Source organism: Pan paniscus, chromosome 19 (genome assembly GCF_029289425.2).
Source record: "Pan paniscus chromosome 19, NHGRI_mPanPan1-v2.0_pri, whole genome shotgun sequence".
Classification (NCBI taxonomy): Eukaryota; Metazoa; Chordata; class Mammalia; order Primates; family Hominidae; genus Pan; species Pan paniscus.
In genome coordinates this window covers 59,396,167-59,421,877 of record NC_073268.2, presented here as the reverse complement: position 1 = coordinate 59,421,877, position 25,711 = coordinate 59,396,167, and the positions used below count along the sequence as shown (strand labels likewise).

Here is a 25,711-nt window from a genome sequence, read left to right as displayed (position 1 = left end):
TGGTCCTGCACTCAGGAGATAGGGAAGGTCGCTGACGATACTGAGTCTTTTCCACAGTGCCTGCTTCTTTTTAGCAGCCTCAGATGGATCCCTGCCCCTAAACTGGGGCTGTTTCTCTCCTTCTCAACCTAATTGTGTGCCATGAGGAAAGAAAGAAAGAAAGAAAGAAAGAAAGAAAGAAAGAAAGAAAGAAAGAAAGAAAGAAAGAAAGAGGGAGGGAGGGAGGGAGGGAAGGAAGGAAAGAAAGAAAGAAGGGAAGGAAGGAAGGAAGGAAAGAGAGGAAGGAAGGAAGGAAAGAGAGGAAGGAAGGAAAAGAGAGAAAGAGAGAGAGGAAGGAAGGAAGGAAAGGAAGGGAGGAAAGAGAGGAAGGAAGGAAGGAAAGAGAGGAAGGAAGGAAAAGAGAGAGAGAGAGAGGAAGGAAGGAAGGAAAGGAAGGGAGGGAGAGAGAGAGAAAGAAAGAAAAAGAAAGACAGAAGAAAAGAAAGAAGGAAAGAGAGAAGGAGAAAGAAGAAAGAAAAAGAAAGGAAAAGAAGAAAGAAAAGGAAAGAAAAGAAAGAGCTTGTGTTAAAAGCTGCCTAATTTCCCATTCCTCCTTGGCTGATCATCTAATTCATTCAGTGATGTCAACCCCAGAAGGAGACTCAGTTTTCCTTTGTCTCCAACATCCTACAGGGGCACTAAGAAGGAGAGCACCAAAAATGGAATGCTTCATAGCACAAGGGAAAAATTACAAGAAATCCAAACTCTTGTAAATATTTGTTGTTACTTGAACCTTTAAATTTAAAAAACGATTTTATGTCTCTTCTTCCTTAACAGCATTTCTCTCATCCAGAGCCAAATGCCAACGGAGACATAAAGAGCGGGTACAAGTGGGATTCATCCCACCTTACCCTTAGGTAGGAATTTGCTGCTTTCAGAGTGTATTCATCTACAAACTACACTGGATTCTTGGAAGAATTTTTTTGTAAAAGTGTCAGGACAAATGTTATCCTTTTACAGATGAGGAAAGACGGCACAGAGACGTTGTGCACTTGCCTGAGGCCACACAGCCTGACCTTGAACTCCACTTTTCTTTTGATTCACCAGGCTCAGTGCCTCATTTTAAGGTACATTTGACATTGAGCATCATCTGATGACACCTCCCGGGGGTGGTCTGTACCAATGCCCTTGGGGTGCGTTTTGTACATATTCAAACACCAAATATTTATAGAGGTTCTACTTAATGTCTGCCAGCTTGTGCCACCCTACTGCTGGCTGTAGGAGGAAGTGGTATGTGAGGAGTGGTGGGAGAAAGGGTGGTTATAATAACTTTAGAGCTGAGGAACACCCTTTTAAACCAATCCATTAATTTTTACACGTGGAGAACTGAGCCCAAGCTTTTGAGTGTCTTGTCCAAGTACCTCTTGTCTGTGGCAGGGCAGGGACTGGAACTTAGGGTTTCATATGCTCAGTGCCCACTCTGCTTTCATTCTGAGCATTGGGCAGCCCCTCCCCTTGTCCTGTTTCTCTCCTGGTTTCCCGGTGTGTGTGTGTGTGTGTGTGTGTGTGTGTGTGTTGCTTGCGGGTGGAGGTTTAGTGATTTTCATCAACTCTGTGTTGACTGGTGTTGCAGAGTGTTTTGCAAGCTCTCTGGGTGAAGGCCTGTTTACAAACATTTACACTGTGCTACCAAGGGTACAAGGGAAGGCCGCTTTTCTTGGGAATGAAGCTGGGAGCAGGGAGGGGACTACAGAGGCATGCGAAAAAGAAAAGCGAATTGCAAGCTGCTTGCTGGAGGAATGGCCCTTTGTTGCCAGAGAAGTAACCCACACAGGGCTGGAGCCCCACCGACCCAGAAAAAAGAAGGGTGTTAGAGACCGGGAAGCTAGGACTCATCAGAGACAAAACGTTGGCCCAGCGTGTGCAGAGAAGAATCTGTCCAAGCAGGAAAGAGCAGAACTACTTCAACTGCAGCTGGATTTTGGTACCCTCCTCCCCTTCTTTCTGGGTACTCAGCTCTGCCCCGCCCCTGCCCATTGGCAGCACTGATTTTACTTTCTAAAAAGTCCGCTTCCCAGAAAACTCTTGTTCTCTCTTTATAATGATTTTATTTTTAAGTTGGATTTTGTTTTGCTTTTTTTCCCCCCTAGGAAATAGGACACAGGATCATTGATTTCACAGGATTTGTCCCGGCATAAACAGGAGTTTGTAAGGTCCTGTAAACAGGAGCAGTACCCCAGAGAGCTCACCCACAAAAGACTATTAGCTTTTAATTGAAACCCTGCCTCCACCCCCACCCCCAGCCCCTTCCAGGAACAGGAACTTGTGGCCATTGTGAAGCGGGGCCTATAACCGAGGATTCTGCCCCAATGAAAGGGATCTTGAGTTGACCCAGAGAAGCGGGATGCTCTTTTGAGCCCCACCCCCTTATGGTATTCAAGGGCTTTTCATTTTCTGAGCAGTATTGAAATTCTAGGACAATGGAGGCCAAATCCTTGTGGTGGGGGTTGGGGGCTGGGCGTGGAGAAAGGAGAGAGGGCCTGGAAGAGGAGGAGGGCTCGGGAGTCCATCCTTTGTTATTTTTCTTCTTTCCTACCCATTACCTTTAAAACATTTAAAAAAGGAAAGAGAAAGGCCTAGTAAACTTTTAATGAATAATGACATCACTTCCGGGAGCCCCACGGATCCTGCTGCGAAACCTGAAATTGAGAGCCAGTAACTATTTACAATTTCAGTTCAAATTATTTTAAACCCTCCCAAAGGAGTTCTTTGATATGCAAACATCTCCCCCAAATGGAGATAATTATTTATGGAGATGTGAGCCTTTGAAGGGAGTTCTCAGAAAGGGTGGCTTTGAGGCTTCCTAGGAAAGGAAGGAGGTTCCAGATAAGGAGTGGCAGGGCTGATACACATCTTCTGCCCAGCCGCCTCCCGCCAAACCCCACTCCCTGGGATGAAAGCTGCTTTAAAGAAGAAACTTCCCGGAGTTACAACTTGCAGTTCAAATTACAGCTCTCCTCTGTCATTGTCCCCATGTCTATGTTAAGTTTTCTGGGAAAACTTCCTTTTCGCATCCCTGGCTGGGTGTCTTATCTTTCAGTAGATGAAGAAAGCGGAGGGAGAGGAGAGACTGTAACCTTTGTCTTTTTGACCCCTGAGGTTCCCTGGGATGTATAAGGTCATGTAGAAAGATCCCAGGCTGTTTTTGGGTGGTGAATACTTAAGGTTAGTACATTGGCTTTCGGAGAAGACAGTAGTTTAGGCCATGCTTGCTATTATAGAAAATGCTGTGATTAGGACTGTAATGACCTTGCGGCCTACTCTTTCTTTTCTGCTTGGATTTTCTTCTGAAAATGCTTTAACACATTGGTCTGAAGTACCAGATGCCCTCCCCCCATAACCTGCCAGCGTCTTCCACCTCTAGGACTTGCCTGGCAGCATGGAAGTTTGCTTCTTGGAAGCATCCTCTACCCTCCCCCATTCGCAGCTGACCTAAAAGTCTGCAACCGCTCCCACCGCCCGTTCAAGCTGGTCACCTGAGTAGGTGTCACCGATCTTCCTGGAATGGAAAGATTGAGCAACTGGTCCACGGAATGCGGAGACTGAAATAAGCCCTCAGCTTCCATCCCACCGGTTCTTGGGTCCCTCATTTCCCTTATGATCGCATTTCCTTCCCCAAGGAACAGAGCAGGAGCTAAGGATCCAGCTCCAAGCAGCTGAGGCCAAGGAGCGGCTTGGGCAACCCCATTCAGCACGGTGAGGGTACAGAGCAGAGTCCCTGATAATGATGGGCATCCTTTCATAAAAGAGGACCTTTTATCTTTTTTTTTTTTTTAATGTCGTAGGTTAAGACGTGCTAACTGACAAATCTCAGTTGTAAAACTGAGAAGGGTTTTTCTTTTTCCTGAGTGCTTGGCGGTGGTTGCTAGGGGTTTTCAAGACCAGCAAAGCTGCGCATGCTCCCTGCTCCCCAGGAAGAGCCCGCAGCTCCAAGAAACCAGGTGATGAGAATAATACCCATGATATTGGCCTTGATTAAGGAGTGAGACCCTGTGCGTCCCCAGAGGAGAAAATGATTGTTCTCGTAGGAAAGAAACTAAAGAGAGATGGGATCTGTCAAAGAAAACCACAGCCATAGTAGTCAAAGCGGTATAAAAACAGATTTTAGGCCGGGCACGGTGGCTTACGCCTGTAACCCCAGCACTTTGAGAGGCCGAGGAGGGCGGATCACGAGGTCAGGAGTTTGAGACCAGCCTGGCCAATATGGTGAAACCCCGTCTCTACTAACAATACAAAAAATTAGTCGAGCATGGTGGCAGGCGCCTGTAGTCTCAGCTACTCGGGAGGCTGAGGCAGGAGAATCGCTTGAACCCGGGGAGGCAGAGGTGGCAGTGAGCTGACATGGCACTACTGCACTCCAGCCTGGGTGACCGAGTGAGACTCCGACTCAAAAAAAAAAAAAAAACAAAACAGATTTTGTTCAACAACTATTGCAACAAAGGAAAAGAGACCTCAGAACTGGCCTCAGTTCTTAATACAGCATAGACAAGTGGGGATCTATAGCCAAGGTGCTGTGGGTGAGGGGGTGGGGTAGGGTGTGGGAGGAGTAGGGGATGTCTTTGGGCAGGGGGTGAGAGGTTATCAGTGGTTGGAAAATTACTAAGAGGAATCATCAGGGGTCGGGGGATTCTGGCTAAACCCACCTAGCCAGATTCTTACTGAAGACAGGCCAGGGTGACCCAACATCACCTGGGGGATAGTAGAGGCTGAGAACCTTTTTTTTCTGAGACAGAGTCTCGCAATTGTGTGATCTTGGCTCACCGCAACCTCTCCCGGGTTCAAGCGATTCTCCTGCCTCAGCCTCCCCAGTAGCTGGGATTACAGGCATGTGCCACCACGACCAGCTAATTTTTCTATTTTCAGTAGAGGGGTTTCTTCATGTTGGTCAGGCTGGTCTTGAACTCCGAACCTCAAGGTGATCCACCCGCCTCAGCCTCCCAAAGTGTTGGGATTACAGGCATGAGCCACCGTGCCCGGCCAAGGCTGAGAACCTTTAAATATCGATGGTGATCAGCTATGGAGGATGGGGTATTCTAGCTAAACCAACTCAGGAGAATTATTGCTAAAATGGGACATTGCAGAGGCAAAGAGAATGACAAAAGTTGAGGCGTAGTTGAAAAGTTTGGGGGAGCCTGAGTCGTTTGATTGGGAGAAGAATCTTTGCTAGATTCCAGTGTTTTTTCATGGTTTTTTTTTTAAATTGACTTTATTTTTAAGAGCAGTTATAGGTTCACAGCAAGATTGAAGGGAAGATACAGATATTTATTTATTTATTGAGATATGGTCTCACTATGTGGCTTAGGCTGTAGTGCAGTGGATGTTCAGAGGAGCAATTATAGCCAGTACAGCCTCAAATTTCTGGGCTTAAGCAATCCTCTTTCCTCAGGGCCTCTGAGTAACTGAGATTACAGGCGTGCCAGCACACCAGGCTCATCAGGGATTTCTTATATACTCCTACTCACCCCCTACATGCATAAACTCCCCCATTATCAATATTTCCTGCCAAAGTGATACAATAGATGAGCGTACATTGACATCTCATTATCACCCAAAGTTCATAGTTTACACTGGGGTTCACTGGTGGTGTTGCATAATCTATGGGTTTGGACATACGTATAATGACATGGAAGCTACATGATATTTTCCTACAGGGTAGTTTCACTGCCCTAAAATATTCTGTGAATCGTCTCTTTATGCCCCTCACCCAACCCCCAGGATCCCAGTGTTTTCTTTTTGAGTTTAGCTGCTGATGTTTGTCGGTTTATCAGGCACTCAAAAAACTGCACTCTCTATTCCCTTTGCTGTTTTTAAGGGGGAAATCCTTATTTCCTAGACAGATTTGTGACTGTGTAGATGCTGGTAACATGTTTTGCTTTGGAGTGGGGAGGAGGGAAATCTTGTAAAGATTTCTCTTTGTCACATTTTTGATTTGTGAATTCTCAGAGGCTGGACCTGGGCTTCCTGGAAGGTAATGCAGATGTGACGTCACAATTTCCTGTCCCGTGCTCTTGGGATTGGTGTGAGAACAGTTTATCAGAATGGGCAGAACCTCTGGAGACTCCACTGCTGAGCTAATTTTACAGATGAGGATGCTGAAGCCCAGAAAAGTAACCACTGGGACATGCCGATTAGGAGCAGATATCTTCAAAAAAAAACTTGTCTTTAAAGAAAAAAAAAGCAACAGTAAATATATCAGTTATATGAAAATTTGGCCAGATGCGGTGGCTCACGCCTGTAATCCCAACACTTTGGGAGGCCGAGGAGGGTGGATCAGTTGAGGTCAGGAGTTCGACATCAGCCTGTCCAACATGATGAAACTCCATCTCTACTAAAAATACAAAAATTAGCTGGGCATGGTGGCGGCACCTGTAATCTCAGCTACTCTGGAAGCTGAGGCAGGAGAATTGCTTGAACCGAGGAGGCGGAGGTTGCAGAGAGCCGAGATCGCACCACTGCACTCCAGCCAGGGCAACAGAGCAAGACTCTGTCTCAAAAAAAAAAAAGGAAAAAAAATTTATATGTCTCTATTGATGATTCTTTCATGTCAATCAATATTTTCCCCAAAGCAGTGTCAAAACAAGGATTTGGGCAACCTTTGGCCCTTTCAAAGGGAACTTGTAAAATCTTCATTGGAAGAGGCTGAATAAGTGGATTTCGGGGAATGCTAGAATTGTTCTCTATCTTGATGATAGTGGTGGTTACACAGTTCTATGCATTTGTCAAAATTCTTGGAACTGGACACCAAGAATGATTTTTACTATATCTAAGTTAAACAGTAAGTTTAAAAAACGAAAAAGAGTCTTTGTTGGAGTTCAGAAAACGTGGGGTATTTCTGCAACTAAACAAGGAAGTCATTTTCCTAACGGGCCAGGAGAAGTGGGTGGGGTGAATGTTTCCCTTGCTCTTCCCAGTTTTCCTCAATTGACTTGGAAGACTGGGCCTACCCCAACTCAATGTGGGCTGCAGCTTGCTCTCCTCTCTAAAGCACATTAACTTCCATCATCTGTTTTACATAAATTTCCAGGCATCTGTTTGCCTGTTGTGAGTTAGGTTACGCCCATTTCAATAATCTTCTTTTTTATTGTTGTGTAATTTACCAGTTCAAACAGTAACTTCAATTGCTGGGCTATAGGAGGAGGGATATCACCCGAGGAAAGGAAGAAGCAGAAGAAGAAATTAGGGCAACATTTGGTACTGGGTAACATCAGAATTATAGGGCTTTTTAGAACTGCTCTGGTTCATTTTAATTTCCTACGCCTTTAGCCTTCAAGGTTGGTTTTTAATAGTCCACTTCTAGCTGCAGTATTTAAGAGCCCCAGCAAGAGTTGGGATGTTCAGTGGTAAAGTCTCGTGTTTCTCCAAAGCCCTGGGACCGCCATTCCCCAGTGGGAAACTGACTAGGCAGGAAGTCAGCTCATCTTCTCAGCTGACCACTCTGTTCTGGAGAGGAAAGGCAAGGGGCAGAGGCTATCTCCGACTGCAGATGAAAATTCTAAATCTTCAAACGTGATTCTGAGCATCCTGCCTCAAGACTGGAAAAAAGGAAAACAGGAATTTATGCCATTAATTCATCTTACTTTCATGGAATTTTTTTCTTTTAAATGAGAACTTAGTGTCTTTCTTTCCTTTTCCTTCCTTCCGTCCTTTCTTTCTTTCATTTATAAAGAAAGGAGTTTATTTCTTACAGTTCTGGAGGCTGACAAGACCAAGATTTTGGGGACACATCTGGTGAGGGCCTTCTTGCTGGCGGGGACTCTGTTGAGTCCTGAGGCTGCTTAAGGCATCCGGTGGCGAGAGGCTGAGTGCATTCATATGCTCTAAAAGAGCACTGAGATTCATTTGCAGCCACAAACTCTTATACAAGCATAAATTAGACAATCTAATACTAGTATTATTCTTTACCTGTCTGTTTTTCTTCTGCTTAGGGTAATATTATTTAACTTTTGATGATGAAAGAATTAGATACCTCTGTTAGCTTTTCTTTATCACACCACTAGAGGTGGACTTATCTTTCTTCTAGTTTCCTTTCATTTGTTTTGTTTTACTGGTAGCCTGATTCATATCTGGTAACCAACTGTCAGAGGGGTGTGTGTGTGTGTGTTTAGGGACAACAAGTATCTTATCCTGATTGGATTTTTTTTTTTTTTGAGATGGAGTCTCTCTCCATTGCCCAGGCTGGAGTGCAGTGTCAGGATCTTGGCTCACTGCAACCTCCATCTCCCAGGTTCAAGTGACTCTCCTGCCTCAGCCTCCTGAATAGCTGGAATTACAGGAGCCCGCCATCATGCCTGGCTAATTTTTTTTTTTTTTTTTTTTTTGTATTTTTAGTAGAGACTGGGTTTCGTCATGTTGGCCAGGCTGGTCTTGAACTCCTGGCCTCAGGTAATCTGCCCACCTCAGCCTCCAAAGCGCTGGGATTACAGATGTGAGCCATTGCACCTGACCTGCCTGATTGGAATGGATTTGTTCTTTTCTCTGCAGTTTGTAGACCATCAGGACACAAGCCCTCACTGACCCTGGGAGGTGATATACAGGCAGCTGAGCGTGTGACCTTCACTCCTCTAGCCATGACTCAAATAGCTAGTCTTGGATTAGCTGAACAACTTTCAGTTCTGCTGACAATGTTGTTTTCTCATTTTTTCCCCCCACGAAGGTGGACCTCTATACCCACATAGTATCTCCACTTAGGTGCACATGAATATCAGCAGAATAAATGATTAGATTATGACAAGTTCCAGGCCCACAGATGCCACAGCATAACGGTTTCCAGTCCTGCTTGCACATTAGAATCATCTGAAAGAATCCCATGTTGAAGCCCCACCCATCCAGGGCCTGATTCAATGGGTGTGGGGAGGAGCCAGGCATATAACGCCAGTTAAAAGCACCCTGCATGATTTAAAATGCTTCCAGGGATGGAACTGAGTGCCACAGAGGTGGCGTATACCATTTTTTTTAGACGGAGTCTTGTTCTGTCACCAGGCTGGAGTGCAGTGGTGCAATCTCAGCTCACTGCAACCTCCACCTCTCAGGTTCAAGTGATTCTCCTGCCTCAGCCTCCGGAGTGACTGGGACTACAGGTGCGTGCCGCCACGCCCGGCTAATTTTTTGTATTTTAGTAGAGATGGGGTTTCATCATGTTGGCCAGGACGGTCTCGATCTCCTGACCTTGTGATCTGCCCACCTTGGCCTCCCAAAGTGCTAGGATTACAGATGTGAGCCAACACGCCCAGCCCATATACCTTTCTTTGTTTTGGTTTGTTTGTTTTTTGAGATGCAGTTTTGCTCTTGTTGCCCAGGCTGGAGTGCAATGGCACCATCTCGGCTCACTGCAACCTCTGCCTCCCAGGTTCAAGTGATTCTCCTGCCGCAGTCTCCCAAGTAGCTGAGATTACAGGCGTGTGCCACTGCGCCTGGCTAATTTTTGTATTTTTAGTAGAGATTAGGTTTTTACATGTTGGCCAGGCTGGTCTCGAACTCCTGACCTCAGGTGATCCAGCTGCCTTAGCCTCCCATAATGCTGGGATTACAGGTGTGAGCCAGCACACCCAGCCTGGCTTATACCTTTCTTGAAATATCCTTAAACAAATTGAAAGCCTGAAATACTCCAAATCCTCCTGGTTCTCAGAATCATGCACTGTGGCCCAGTTTTTTGAGGCCACTGGTGGTCCTGGAAGTTCATTGTGCTTGTCATCCCCAAATCTTAATGGGGTGACAAGCCTGCTTTGCCCTTAGGTTTAATTAAAGAAGTAGGATCTTTCTTGGGTTCTGTCACCCTGTGTTCATGTGGGCACACATACCTGGTTAGTATCTCCTAGGCTTGTCCCAAGGAATACTCTTGTGGGCTGTGAGCATTGTGTCTTCCTTAGCTTTGGACTGGAGATGCTGTCTAGCCCCATCAGCCTCACAAACATCTATTAGTGATATGTGCCAGGTTTACGTGCTTTTCAAAAAGGTATCCCTTCCTGCCCACGTGGTAAAGAGGGGAAGAAGAGGCGGGGCCAGGGTTGCTGGAGAGGAGGTGCTGTTGCAATGATTGGTAATTTTCCAGGCCCCATAGAAGGCAGTTAACAATGGGAACATGTAAACCAAAGAGCCTTATTGTTTCGAAATTGGACGCCTATTTGAACAATTATGATCGGCAGTGATCTGATTAACACTGAAATACCTACTAGGCTACTAATGTATGAATGAAAGAAAAAAATACAGGGATCTATTTAAAGAGAGGACAGGTGTGTAGCTCTACATGTTCTAAATCATATTAAGAAGAAGCAAAGGAGGGTTAAGAGAGGATCATCATGAATGGAAGAAGGCCCATCAGGAGAGCTGACTACAAGTCCCAACTCTCTGACCTGCAGCTGGTGACCCATCTCCAAGCAAGTCACCCTCTCTCCTTTAGACTCAGTGTCTTCATTTGAATTGGAGATTACAATAACTACCACAAAGGCGTTAAAGTAGGTGATAAAGCAGGTGAAAGTTTGCAAGCTCCAGGGCGCTATATAATTATGAGCTCTGACTATCCCTTTGAGAAACTGGTTTTCATAATGAGTGACTCAATTAACCTGCATCATGTGCTCACTCTGGAGACCAGCCTGGGGCTGGACAGGCTGCTGAGGTTGCTGGGATGGGCACACAGTTTCCATGTGAGGGGCTCTTACCCTCAGCCACATCCTCATCCTTTCTTCTCTGTGCCACTGTTGAGATCAGAAAGGTTTCTGAGAGTGAGGGCAGGAAAGTGTGCCCAGAGGAGGGGCAGAGGAAGAGGAAGGTGTGCCCAGTTAGTGAATGGAAAGAACTTGACTCCAGGACTGCGTGGTTGTGGGGTGAGGGTGGCAGAAGAAGAGCAGCCAAAGGGGCAAAGAGGGACTTGCCTGGATGATTCTGTGCCAGGAGCCGCTCACACACTTCTCAGGCCTGCCATGCTTCTCACTTGGTGTGACAAAGGTTCTTTGCTTGACCAAACTTCAGTCCGCCTCCTGAACCTTCTCCCAGGACCTCCTGTGCACTTCCTTGTAAAACCCAATCTTAGCAAAGGCCCCTGATAAGTCATTTTGGCATGAACTCCTCACCCTTGATATCTTATCAGGTTCCTCAGCCTCCACCAGCCCCCAGGTGATGTCTGGTCACTTTGGCCAGTCTTCAGGGAGAGTCCTATTAGATCGGTTTCGCCAGAATTCCCCTTACCCCTCATGGCGCCTCGTAGTAAGTTTCTATCCACTGACCCCCACCCTGCTCCTTGGCTATAAACCCCACTTGCCCATGCTGTATTCCGAGTTGAGGCCAATCTGTCTCCCCATCACTGCAAGACTCCACTGCAGTGGGTCTCTATACCTATCATGATGGTCCTGAATAAAGTCTTTGCTGCTGTGATTTAACAAGCTTGATTAATTACCCTTTTCTTTTTTTTCTTTTGAGACAGAGTCTCACTCTGTTGCCCAGGATGGAGTGCAGTGGTGCGATCTCAGCTCACTGCAACCTCCGCCTCCCAGGTTCAAGAGATTCTCCTGTCTCAGCCTCCCGAGTAGCCAGGATTACAGGCGTGTGCCACCACGCTCAGCTAATTTTTGTATTTTTAGGAGAGACGGGGTTTCACCATGTTGGCCAGGCTGGTCTCGAACTCCTGACCTCAAGTGAACCACCCACCTCAGCCTCCTAAAGTGCTGGAATTCCAGGCGTGAGCCACCGAGCCCGGCTGAGTAATTTTTTTCTTGGCATCTTGGGAGATGCCGAGTCTCTTTATCACAGCAGTAGTTCCCCTGGCTCCGTTATTTTGACAATAATCAAAATAAATTCTGAGGCTCCTTGAGTGCTTTCTGACACATGTGGACAAACACCAGACTGTCCTGGGGAGAGGGGCCCTCATATGGGTTGGGGGACCAGCAGGCGGTCGAGCACAGTAAATCTGCCCACGGCTCAGGGAATCTTTATTTATGGTTGATCTCTCATTTCCTTTTTACTAGCTTTATTATGTGGTTTCCTATACACAATTGCCGATTTAGCATTCTGTTCAGCTACTGACAAGCCCTTCTTTAGGGCCAGTGAGGAAATTCCGGCTGCAGAGTTCAGGCAAGGTTGTGGACCCCAGGCAGGCTGAGAGCAGAATCCAGCATTCCTGCACTTAGCCTCTTCCAGGAGCCAAACCTCCCTCATTGCCCCCCTGTGGGGTAGAACTGAATGAGTGACAAGTCCCCTGTGCACAAGTCTTGCTTCCTTACATCCTTTCCAAGATCCTGTCAACAGAAGATAATTGATAACATTTTTGTAACAGCCTACTAGGTACCAGGCTGGGTACCAAAGCTAAATTTGCAGTTCTTTCAAAAGCCCTAGGAGGCAGACATCTTTTTTTTTTTTTTTTCATTATTCAGATGAGAAAACTGCAGCATGGACAGATTAAGTGATGTGTTCCCCAGGGTCACACACCTTAGTAAATGGAGGTGCTGAGAGTCAGACTCGGTGGCCTGACTTCCAAGCCCAGGCTAAGTCAGACTGACAGCGAGATACCCCTAAACCCCCTTCTCTGCAATGGCCCCGAAGAACCTTGGGGTTTGGTATTCCTTCAATCATGGTGATAATGCTTTGATTCTGAATATTAATGTCTTGTAAACTGTCTAGTTGCAGATGGCTTAACACAGGGGAAAAAGAACTTGGGCTTTATCTGACTTGACCTGCTTTTTAGTCAAATGCAAAATAAGTTGCGAGCCGAGACTCTGTTTAATCCTCAATCACATTAGCCTGATGACACTGCTACATTAATTTAAGTGGTTAATGGACAAAGTGGGTCAATCCAGCTTTAGCTTAAATCAAGGCTGACTCCAGTGCTGCTGAGGCAGTCTTCCTTAAGGGAAAAGCACTCTTCTTCTAACTCCCTGTTGGCAGTCTGCAAGAAGGAGTGCCCGCCCTCTAGGGAATTGCCTTTTCTGGCTCCTGTGATCAAGTTTCTATGGTTTCCGTATCGGTGCTAGATAGGGGAATTGTGGTCTCAGTGGATTAAGATGGCTTGAAGCTTAGAATGCCTTACTGAGAGGTAAATATTTGGTCAAAAATAATGTGGAAATTCTCTTTTTTTTTTTCCTTTTAATTCCTGTGCCTAGGCAGGAATCAGTCAGAAATCTCTATTCCATAGTAGATAGCTAATAGATGATATAGCCTCTAACATGGTATCTAGAATAATAGCAGGCACCCAATAAATTGTCCGACTTGTAAATAATAACTTGTCTGATTGTAGATCTGTGATCAAAGCTTAGTATCCACTTAGTTAACACACCTCCTTTTGATGTATACCAACTAGCGCTTATACACATACGCTGAATTTTGGTCATATGATATGCCGTAAACTGTGTATTGAGCAACTTAATAATGACAATAATAATGACAGTAGTGGCTGATATTTGTTAAGTATATTCCATATGTCAGGTGTATTCTAAGCATATTATAATTATTAATTCATTGTTTAATCCTCATTAAACTTCCATGAATACGTATTGGTGGCTCCATTTTTGTGGATGAGAAAAAGACGCCCAGAAAAGTTAAATAAAGTATGCAAAGTGACATAACTTATAAGTGGTAGAGCCAGAATTTAAACCCAGGCAGTCTGACTTTAGATCCCAAATTCCTTAACTAATTTAAGAAGCTAATTTAAGCTAAACTGAGTCAGCTTTATGAATTTCATTTAATTTTTTTCCTTTAAAAGACTATTTGTGATAAATAATTGTGCATATTTTGGGGGTACAATATGATATTTTGATCTACGTTTACATTCTAGAAAGATTTAATCAATGGCCGGGAGCAGTGGCTCACGCCTGTAATCCCAGCACTTTGGGAGGCCAAGGCGGGTGGATCACGAGGTCAGGAGATTGAGACCATCCTGGCCAACATGGTGAAACCCCATCTCTACCAAAAATACAAAAATTAGCCAGGTGTGGTGGTGGGCGCCTGTAGTCCCAGGTACTCAGAAGGTTGAGGCAGGAGAATTGCTTGAACCCGAGAGGCGGAGGTTGCAGTGAGCCGAGATCGCACCACTGCACTCCAGCCTGGGTGACAGAGCGAGACTCTATCTCAAAAAAAAAAAAAAAGAAAGATTCAATCAAGCAAATTAACATATCCATCACCTCACCAACTTATCATTTTTTGTGTGTGGTAAGAAACTTGAAAATCTGTTTTTGAAGAAGATTTGAAATACACAATATATTATTATTAACTGTGGTCACTGTGCAGTGAAATAGATCCCTACAACTTATTTCTCCAGTCTAACTGAAACTTAGAACCCCTTGATCAACATCTTGTCTTTCATCATCTTCCCTTTAATCCCCCAACCAGCCTCTGGTAACCACCTTTTTACTCTTTTTCTGTGAGATTAACTTTTTTAGATTCTGCATATAAATGAGATAACACAGGATTTGTCTTTCTGTGTCTGATTTATTTCGCTTAGCGTAATGTCTTCCAGTTGCATTCATGTTATTGCAAATGGCAGAATTTCCTTCTTTTTAAAGGCTGTATAATATTTCATTGTGCATATATACTACACTTAAAAAATCTATTCTCCATTGATAGACACTTAAGTTGCTTCCATATCTTGTCAATTTTGAATAATGCTATTATAAAATGAATAGGAAAATGCAGATATCTCTTTGACATACCAATTTCAATTCCTGTGTATATCTATCCAGAAATGGGATTGCTGGATCTAACCTCACTTAATTTCTTTCTTTTTTTTTTTTTCTGAGACGGAGTTTCCCTCTTGTTGCCCAGGCTGGAGTGCAATAGCACCATCTCAACTCACTGCAACCTCTGCCTCCCTGGTTCCAGCAATTCTCCTGCCTCAGCCTCCCAAGTAGCTGGGATTCCAGACATGCACCACCACACCCAGTTAATTGTTTTTTAGCTTTTAGTAGAGACGGGGTTTTGCCATTTTGTCCAGGCTGGCTTCAATCTCCTGACCTCAGGTGATCCACCTGCCTCTGCCTCCCAAAGTGCTGGGATTAATGGCGTGAGCCACTGTGCCCAGCCTGGTTTTTTTTAATTATTATTATTGTTGTTGTTTTATAATTTCAGCTTTTATTTTAGATTCAGGGGATGCACGTGCAGGAATTTGTTACGTAGGTATATTGCATGATGCTGACGTTTGGGGTACCATTGATCCCATCACCCAGGTAGTGAGCATAGTACCCCTCTAAAGTATTTTTGGAGGCTTCTAGAGTTGTGTCTTGGGAATTTCCTCATGGCATGTTTGTACCAGTTTACTTACCTGATTTCACTGGATTTTTTGGCTGCTGTGTGCTTTGTTGCTTTGTGAAGTAAAGGCTTTGTCAGCAGTCACTGTGATAAAGCCGGAACAACTGGGCGGGACCCGAGGGATGTTTTCCTTCCAGTGCCCAAGGCACATCTGCCTGGGTTTGGTAAGTGTGAGAAGGCAGACTAGTGGCAGGACTCATGGACAGTGAAATCTCTGTGAGTCCTGGGTGCTATAGTTTTAGGAAAGGCACTTATCAGAGGCCAAAGGCTTTTGTATTTTGGCTTCAGATGCTTGGGGCAATCTGAAAGCTGGGAAAATAAGGGAAAGGTTATACCCACAAGAGGATCTTAGAGAAACAGATAGCTTGCCCTTTCTACCTTGCATGAAGGGGCCTTCGTGTTTTCCGGTAGATGGTAACTGTCCTCCAAACCAGGTGGGATGCTAATGTACCTTTCAGCTCTAAAGTTCTACTTGCATTTTACATGTTTCTACCACTGCTTCCAGAAATAAGAGGGAGCTGGGATTAGAAGTCGTGACCTTAAGACGTGTGGCCAGAGAGGCGTCACCTTCTGATCCCGGTTTGTTTGCTTGCGTTTCTCAGGGACCTGATGCCCAGAACCCTGGACGGGCAGATCACCATGGAGAAGACGCCCAGTTACTTCGTCACGCGGGAGGCCCCCGCGCGCATCTCGGCCATGTCCAAGGACACCAAGCTCATCGTGGTGGTGCGGGACCCGGTGACCAGGGCCATCTCGGACTACACGCAGACGCTGTCCAAGCGGCCCGACATCCCCACCTTCGAGAGCTTGACGTTCAAAAACAGGACAGCGGGCCTCATCGACACGTCGTGGAGCGCCATCCAGATCGGCATCTACGCCAAGCACCTGGAGCACTGGCTGCGCCACTTCCCCATCCGCCAGATGCTCTTCGTGAGCGGCGAGCGGCTCATCAGCGACCCGGCTGGGGAGCTGGGCCGCGTGCAAGACTTCCTGGGCCTCAAGAGGATCATCACGGACAAGCACTTCTACTTCAACAAGACCAAGGGCTTCCCCTGCCTGAAGAAGGCGGAGGGCAGCAGCCGGCCCCATTGCCTGGGCAAGACCAAGGGCAGGACCCATCCTGAGATCGACCGCGAGGTGGTGCGCAGGCTGCGCGAGTTCTACCGGCCTTTCAACCTCAAGTTCTACCAGATGACCGGGCACGACTTTGGCTGGGATTGAACAGACCCGGGCTATGTACCTTACCCACGTGGCTTATCTATTGACAGAGATTATATGTATGTAAAATGTACAGAAATCTATTTTATAATAATTTATTTTTAATTCGTAAGCAATTAATTCACTAAGCTGCCTAGCCACACTCTTTAGAGAGTTAGCTTCATAATCTGTTAACATTCCAAAGTGTTTAACTTTAGTATTTCGTTCTCTTCTTCACAATTGATGGTGCTTCTATTTTTTCTTCTCCCCTACCTGTTATATTTAAAACAAAGAAAAGCACAACTTGAGATTTTTGTTGTTACGGGTATTCAGCCTTCAGTCACCGTCTGAGTTCTCCAGTTGCTGCCTCCTTGTCTTGTCTTGGGTCTCCCATTCCAGCTTCCCTGTCTCTTCCTGCCTGTGTACTTCGTAGGAACGCTGAGCTGCCTCAACAGGGCTGTATTCTGGAGGGCAGGCCTCATGCAGCAGCCTCCTTGCAGATGTGGTGTCCCGTCCAATGATGTAGCCTGAAAGCCACAGCCCTAGGGTTCTGTGCCCCTCTCCATTCAGCACATGGGGAAATTTCTCACTCCCTTTACAGGGACATCCACATCCTTTTTTTTTTTTCTTTTTTTCTTTTTTTTTTTTTTTGAGATGGAGTCTTGCTCTTGTTGCCCAGGCTGGGGCGTAATGGTGTGATATATGCTTACCACAACCTCTGCCTCCCGGTTCAAGCGATTCTCCTGTCTCAGCCTCCCAAGTGTCTGGGATTACAGGCATGCACCACCATGCCTGGCTAATTTTGTATTTTTAGTAGAGACGGGGTTTCTTCATGTTGGTCAGGCTGGTATCAAACTCCCGACCTCAGGTGATTCGCCTGCCTTGGCCTCCAAAGTGTTGGGATTATAGGCGTGAGCCACTGCGCCCGCTATCCACATCCTTTTAGAGTCAGAATGGTAGGGTCCGTTGACTTCAGCTTTTGATTTTGCAGGATGGCCCTGTGTCCTCCTCTGCCCCATTCCCTGGTTCATTAACCAGTTTGAAGTGTATGCAGATTGTTGCCCCGTCTTTCCCAGGTCACGTGTGAGATGCCTGGGTGCTGCTTCAGAAATCAAGATGATCTCCTTTAATTTGCATGAAACTACACCATGCTGCGTTCCCCAGGCAGACAGTTCTGCTTTGACACACCAAAGAATCCCGTAGGCTAGCAGAGCCGCCAGCACAAACCAAGGGCGCTGGGTGTCGAGACTCAGAGGTGTCAGCTGTGTCCCTCGGCATCAGCGTCTACCAAGGTGCTGCTAGGTACAGAGCCAGCCAGTGTTGTGCAGCAGGCTCACAGCCTCAATAGGGAGAAAAGACAAAGGCCTCAAAATGACAGGCAGCCTGACAGAGGAAGGAGTCTGACACCTCAGCTTGATGCATCTTTGGAATTCCTAGCTCATCTCAGAATTATATCTTAGAGTGATAATATGGGTGGTAGCCAGTGGCCAAACAGCAAGAACTAAGAGTGGCCCTTGCAAAAAAAGGTTGGGAAAGCTGGGCCCATATTGCCTGTAAACCCTTGAGCCTGATGCTCATACAGCTGTCCCTTGTTTTAGCCAGGTCTTGACAGAAGGGTTACCAGCACTGTCACTGCTCTACAGAATGCTCTCCCTGTGCCTCTCTGTTGATTTATAACAGTTGGGTAACCAGATAGCAATATAGTGGCAATTGAGTAGCCATATAGTAATACAGGGGCAGTTGGTTAAACATATAGCAATATCACATAATGATATGTTTAATTTAACCTCAGTTTTTTAAAGCAGAATGCTTCTACCATAAAAGAATTGTGATTTCAGTTATACTTCCATCAAGGAATATGTGGGAAGATATACATATTGTCAAAATGGTTGGGATGGGATAGTTACAAAGGACACTTTTGTATGTTGTATGGGATCACTTGCCTGATAGTATAAGGAACGTTGTATGAAAAGAGGAAAAGATAATTCATTTTTAGAAACTGATCAGAGATGTCACTGGTCTTTAAGTGATGTCTTGAAAATCCAGTATGTATTTGCCCAAAAGTTTTAGCCTACATCTAGCTAGCTTACACTTAGCAGCCAAACCATCATTGTGTAGGTTCTGTTTTGGAGGAAGCTCATGGGGGATCTGTGTATTTCTTAGGTTTCTCCCTGTTCTCCAATGTTTTATCCATTTCGTAGCTTTTTTACTGTCTCCAGAAAGTAGTGTGGGACCTGCACTTAGGGGAATACCAGAATCATAGCGTGGTTCTGCCTTCTTGATGAGTGATTGTGAAAAACACCTGCATAAGAGTGCTAATTGGTTGTGTATTTTTTCATTTATTTGAAATCAAACTGAGAACACCTCTTTTCGGTTTACAGCATAACATGGCTTGAAGTAAAAGGCAGTATCCAAGTCCTTCACCTGGTCTTGCCCTGTCTACTTTCTGATCATTCTGATGGTCTGATGTGGCTGTCGATGTGGAACTGCAGAAGAGTTCAGAGAAGAGTATGCAACAAAGCCATAGGAAAACACGCAGGAGCTTTTCCCTCCCCTTCAGGTCCCCGCCCTCTTTCCAAACTGGACAATTTTTTATTAAGTTGTTTATTCCCTGCCTTAAAACTGAAACAGGAAATTTTCTGGTAGGAGGAGGGTCATTTAGTCATGAACACTGAAGTGGGTCAAAATTCTATTCTGGGTCAAATCCTTGAATTCAAACAGATGTCCATAATCAGTACTGATGGAATAGAGCAAGTTTTTCTACGTAAGACAAATAAATCAAACATCATGTGCATCTCCTCATAAGGGTCTGATGGTTTAAAGTTCCTAACAGATCTGGTTGCAGCATCTGCCGGAGCTTGCACCCCATTATCGGACGGTCATCTTCCTGCTGCAGAAGTTAGGTAACGTAAGACTTAGATTTCTTCCTGTTCTAGCAATCTGCAAGACCACCAGGCTTAACTTTTTAGCTGCCAGAAGACAAACCCCCTTTTCTGTTTCGGCAATTTGTCCTGGCACGTGTTTTGGACTTCCTCCGATTTACACGAAAAGCTCTGATATTCATTGGAGTGCTTTATTTTTTTTCCTCAGTTTTGTTTCTTTTCTCATGTAAAAACAAACAAAAAGGTCAACAAAAAAAATTGAGGTTTTTCTTGTTTCTATCTAGTTCATGCTTTCTTTGCGGTGTTTGAACAGTAGTCTGTTAACTTAGTAGGTGGTACCTGGAAAGGTATTTTAAGTATAGTGACTGTTTAATAAATACTTAATTGGATGATGGAGGAGGAGAAATTGTTTTCTTCCCAGGATTCTCTTTGGGGGTCATTTTGAGTGACAGATATATTTTAGACATTTGGAGAAACAGTTTCAGATCCTGCCAGGATATTTTTGTAAAAAAGGAAAATGGAAGATTCCAATAAACTAGAAACAGTACGTATCTAAGATGCTGACACAGAAGCTAATGTGACTTTTCAGCTTATCAAGAGGATGGCCAATAAAACTTAAAGGTGTGGTTAGATGTTTTCTCACTTTTGTGACATTAATTTATCACTGAGTCTCATTCAACCAAGTAATCTAAAATACTGTGCAAATTCTAGCAGTATGTCTTTGATAACTTGGATGTTAGGATAGCCAATATGTACAAAAAATTAAATCAAGTATTTTGTCCTATGTATAACACAAATTAATTTTACACAGAGAAAGATGTTTCTAGGCAAATGAAATTCTGGTAATTCATACTATTTCTTTGTATGAACAAATAAAATATATTTTGCCAACATGTGGGTACCTTTATGTTTTCTTAAGTATTACAGAAGGACAAGGTAGCAATATTTTGTTGAATAATCCCATGTGCGTGCATGCACACACACACACACACACACACACACACACACACAGAGTCATTCTGAGGGCAGGCTGATCTTTCAGATTTTAAAGAGTCCAATCCAATATACAACTAATCCACAAGCATTTAGGGTGGATTTTTTTTTAATAAATGACTCTGAAGACAAGATCGGCGAGAGGGGCTCGTGTGTCTTGGTGGAGCTTCCCCGCAGCCCCCAGGAAGTGCTGTCTATTACACAGGATTCCAAGAATACTGAAGCCGCTGCCTGCCCCAGTCTTTCAGTGCCACAGGTTCGTGTGCATGGGCAGCCACATGTCACACGACAGGTGCAATGTGAGCACAGCACCTATGGCTGGGTGGATTTTGATAATAGGTGCCTTCTCTTCTCACTTTTGCAGAGTGTTCTCCTATTAGGTGGAGATCCTTATCTGTAAGACAGAGACAGAAAGGACTCAGACGAGGCAGCATTTCTGTGTCTTTAATCCGTCTCAAACTACCTTCTGCTTACTTTTTACCTGGCACACCATCTGTACAATTAGTATTTGCTACTTTAACCATTTGATTCACTCTCTGATTTTACTTAACTTTAAAAGGAAACATATTTTAAGTAAAAAGCCATGATGTCTTGCCAACAAGAGGAGATCATCATTTTTAAAAGGCACAATGAAAGCAAAGCAATGCTGTTAATTTCTAGCCCAGGTAGTATCACTAAAGCCACACTAGCCTTACCTTAGGCTCACTCGCTGCTCCTGGCAAAGATTCTGCTGTTCAAGACTGGCACATAAGTGAGATTTGCATCTTGCCATGAAGAATAAATGGGACTTGGTGAAGGAATGACTTACTCAATGTTATTTATTGTTAGTTCTATGTATGCCTAAAATATGGGTGCCCACTCCCCACCTCCAAATCATCTCTCGTAGTTCTCTTGGTTTTCTGACATTTTTGGAAACACAGTGCCTCATACTAAGAAAATGCCTCGGAGAGGCATGGAGTTGAAAATTAGTCTAGCATTTTGGGAAAGCAGTGGAAAGAAAACCCTGACTTAACTAGAGCAGGGTGTAAGTTCGTCAGTCAGAAAACAAGCCTTACTTAAGATTTGGTTTTCAAAAGCTAGCATTCTACGGAGACCAGTTTCTTCAAAGCTAGAAATTTGCCACTCAGTGAAATAGGTGTGTGAAATAGAAGTGTTGACTTTACTTTGCACCCCATCTCATCAATTTTATGCTTTTTCTACAGAAAGGTACTAAAATGGACCTAAAATCTATTTTTTTTTTTTGAGATGGAATTTTGCTCTTGTTGCCCAGGCTGGAGTGCAATGGTGTGATCTCGCTCACCGCAACCTCCACCTCCCAGGTTCAAGCGATTCTCCTGCCTCAGTCTCCCAAGTAGCTGGGATTACAGGCATGTGCCACCATGCCTGGCCAATTTTTTGTATTTTTAGTAGAGATGGGGTTTCTCCATGTTGGTCAGGCTAGTCTTGGTGATCCACCCATCTTGGCCTCCCAAAGTGCTGGGACTACAGGCGTGAGCCACCACGCCTGGCACAAATCTACTTATGAATCTGATGGCACAGTTTAGAGCAGTGGTCATCAAGCTTGGGGAAATATACGAATGACCTGAAGAAACCTCAAGAGATTCCAAAGCCTGGCTGGGCACGGGGGCTCACGCAAGTAATACCAGCACTTTGGGAGGCCAAGGTGGGTGGATGGCTTGAGTCCAGGAGTTCAAGACCAGCCTGGGCAACATGGCAAAGCCCCATCTCTACAAAAAATATAAACACGAGCCGGGTGTGGTGGCACACCCATGATCCCAGCTACCTATAAAGCTGAGGCACCCACTTGAGCCCTGGAAGTCAAGGCTGCGGTGATCTGTGATCGTGCCACTGAACTCCAGCCTAGGTGACAGAGGGAGACCCTGTCTCAAAAAAGAAGAAAAAAAATTCTGAAGCCTGAACACAATTCAGACCAATTACATTTAAAATCACCAGGGCTGAGGCCTTAACATGGGTATATTTAAGAAGCTCCCCAAGAGATTCTAATGTATATACAAGGTTAAAAGCCATTAGTCTGGAGTAGTTCTCAAATTGTGGTTCCTGAACCACAGAGCAACACATAGAAGCTTGGTAGACATGCAAATTCCTGCCCTTCTCAGACCGACTGAATTAGAAACACAGGGTTTAACAAGCATTCTAGGTAATTCTGACTCACACCTAGTTTGAGAACCACCCGGCTAGAGCGTAGACTTCCTATTTTTTTAAAATTAGAGAGCTTGGACTGCTGATGACAGCTGTTTTCCTCTGTACCAGGCTTCTCACCAGTAAGGTCAGCTATGAAGCTGTCTCTTCATATAACGCTAGATCTCCTTTAAGGAAACTCCTGCTTAGTTGCTGTTGCAGCATTTCAAATAGTTCCGAGACGCTGGGCCCACTTTTATCAGTCAGCCCCTAACTGTCATCTGTAATATGTTTCTGGAAGTGCCTGAAAATCAAACGATAGACTTGTATATCATAAGGCATTTCTTTTAAGAGAGCTAAAAAATCTTTTACATCCCTAATTTCCCCTCACCTAGATTCAACTTCCAACAATGTATTCCCAATGTTTTGCACATGGTTAACCATTATTTCTTCTTATCCTTCACAACCGAACCCACAGTTGGCTACCTAAAGCACACTGGCTGGCCATTCAAGGTCAAAGATTTAGCCTGGCCATCTGGCCATCTTGTTCTCAATTATAACAAGCTCATGTAAACCTACAGTTGCTATCATTAGCATCTAGTTTCATTTTTCCATTCATACTTACTATTATGTACAAAAGATGATTAAGTAATCATCTGATTGCACAAAGTCAGCTGTAATTACATATCTGTGGTCTCACAGACAGCCTTCCCCATTTGAGAGTTTGGGAAGTTTTGCTTCTACGCAACAGACTTTTGTTAATGAACTAAAAGTGGCTCAAGGATGTCAACGTACCATGTCTCCTGAGAAAGGTGCATATAAGGAATTGAAGTTCCTCCCCCTGGACCTGACTTTATACCTACAAGAAGGTGTTAGAGGGGGCCAGGCACGGTAGCTCAGGCCTGTAATCCCAGCACTTTGAGAGGCCGAGGTAGGCGGATCACGAGGTCAGGAGATCGAGACCAGCCTGGCTAACACGGTGAAACCCCGTCTCTACTAAAAATACAAAAAATTAGCCGGGCGTGGTGGTGGGCACCTGTAGTCCCAGCTACTCGGGAGGCTGAGGCAGGAGAATGGTGTGAACCCAGGAGGCGGAGGTTGCAGTGAGCTGAGATCGCGCCACTGCACTCCAGCCAGGGCAACAGAGCGAGAGTCCGTCTCAAAAAAAAAAAAAGAAGGTGTTAGAGGTTCCTTTACATCTTCTCTGTTGATCCCCAGCGCCTCCTGCTCTGGTGGCTCCTTGGATGTGTAGAAGCTGTCTATAATTCCTCACTTGTTAAGAAACCGTAACCTCAAAACAAGCAGGCCTTGCAGGCTTTCTGTTTCCATATATTTGAAAAGAGAAGAGAGAGGCATGAAGCCTCTTTTGGAAGCAGTAAACAACAGGAAGCCTCCAGAGCTGCTGAGGAAAGGAGGCATCTTAGGACAGGGATGTCCAGAGTAGTGTACTTTGGTTATGATACTCTCTGTGAATTGGAACACGAAGAAGCTGAAGTCAGAGGTCAATTCATTCATCCAGCATTATTTACCAAGTGTCTGCTGCTGCTAGGGACACAACCCTAAACAAGAAACACTTCCTGCTTCGAGGCATTTGCATTCCATGGGGAAGTTGAAGGACAAGGGAAGATGCAACCACAATGCAGTGTGACAAGGGCCGTGAAGAGGTGCCGTGGGGTGAGAGGTGGGGGGTGGGGGTGCACAGTAGAGGAAGAGTCAAACCTATAAATCTGGTAAGATGTAGCCATGGGATGGGGTGGTAGAGGGACATTATCCCATGCAAAGATCTAGATGTGAGAAAAATACTGCCTGTAGGAAACTGAAGGCCATTCAGCAAAGAAGCAGTCTGGAGCGGATGGTGGGAGGGGTGGAGGATGGCTCTGGAGGGGATAAACAGAAGATTGTGGCCGGTCGCGGTGGCTCTCGCCTGTAATCCCAGCACTTTGGGAGATCGAGGCGGGCGGATCGCAAGGTCAGGAGATTGACACCAGCCTGGCCAACATGGTGAAACCCCGTCTCTACTAAAAATACAAAAATTAGCTGGGCGAGATGGTGTGCGCTTGTAATCCCAGCTACTCGAGAGGGTGAGGCAGGAGAATCGTTCGAACCAGGGAGTTGGAGGTTGCAGTGAGCCAAGACGGCACCACTGCACTCCATCCTGGCGAAAGAGCGAGACTCCGTCTCAAAAAACACAAAAACAAATAAACAAAACCCAGAAAATCGTATTGCAGGCAAATTAAGAGCAATCCAGCTGCTTTTGAGCTCCCAACTCCTTTCTCCAGTTGCCCACCTGACATCTCTATTTGGATGTCTCCTTAAGCATCTGAAATATAAACATGCCCTGAACTGAACTCTCAGCTCTCGTCCCTAAATCTCCACGAATCTCTCCTTCTGGGAGTGCTCAAGCTAGGAAACTTGGAGTCATTTTTGACATCTTTTTCTCCCACATTCTTTACATCCAATCCATCACTAAGTGCTGTCAAGACAACTTCCAGAAAATTTCCCAAATCCATCCACTTCTTTCTATCTCCCCTGACACTATCGCCCTGTATAAGCTATGGTCCTATATGCTGAGCTACTGCAGTAGCCTACCCCAGCCTCCCATGATGTCCTCCTCCTACTTCCTCCAACCAAGTTTACTCACAGCAGCTGGAGGGATCTTTTAAAACTCAAATTGGACTGTGTATTCCTCCTGCTATCAGCCCTTAAATAGCCTCCCATTATGTTTCAAATAAATGTCAACTCCTTAATGTGTCTGGGAAGGCTCGACTCAGGCTCGTTGTTGTATACTTATGCCTCCTTGGTCCCCCTGCTCCAGCCACATCATTTCTTTCAGCTCCTAGAAGGAGCCACGTTCCCATGTTGGATGCATTTCTTCCAACTCCTTGCCTGGCTAACTTATACTCTGCTTTCCAATCTTGACACCTCCCCACCCCTGCCCATGACTTTCTCAGTGTGGACTTCTTTAACTCCCTATGGTAGACTGCTACCCCAATGAACCCTGCCTCCCGGCATTCACACCCTTGGGTAACCCTCTCCAACACTGATCTAGTTGCTGGGCTTGTGACAGAAGACAACAGAAACACTCCTGAGCCCACTCCTGGACAAGCCATTAATTGGCCTGCCCACTTCTGCTTCCTCTCTTCTGATGCTCCCTTTTGGAAGCCTACTTCTATGCTTTGAGAAGCCCAAACCACATAGAGAGACCACGTATAGGCATTTTGGTCAATAGTCTC

General features: G+C 45.1%; 1 protein-coding gene across 2 annotated transcripts in view; it reads left to right on the top strand.

Moving 5' to 3' along the window:
* Positions 1-20,239, top strand: part of HS3ST3B1 (heparan sulfate-glucosamine 3-sulfotransferase 3B1) — a 55,222-nt gene extending 34,983 nt beyond the window's left edge. Inside the window, exons 2-3 of one of the 2 annotated variants that reach the window (XR_008621598.3) lie at positions 15,870-16,544; positions 18,846-20,239. Coding sequence is in view for 1 of the 2 variants with exons in the window: in XM_034942353.4 (XP_034798244.1) it covers positions 15,870-16,488 (619 nt within the window). In the remaining variant the exon portion in view is untranslated. Of the gene's footprint in view, positions 1-15,869 lie in introns of both variants that reach the window. The other variant, XM_034942353.4, reaches the window with a different exon arrangement.
* The last annotated feature ends 5,472 nt before the right edge of the window (positions 20,240-25,711 follow it).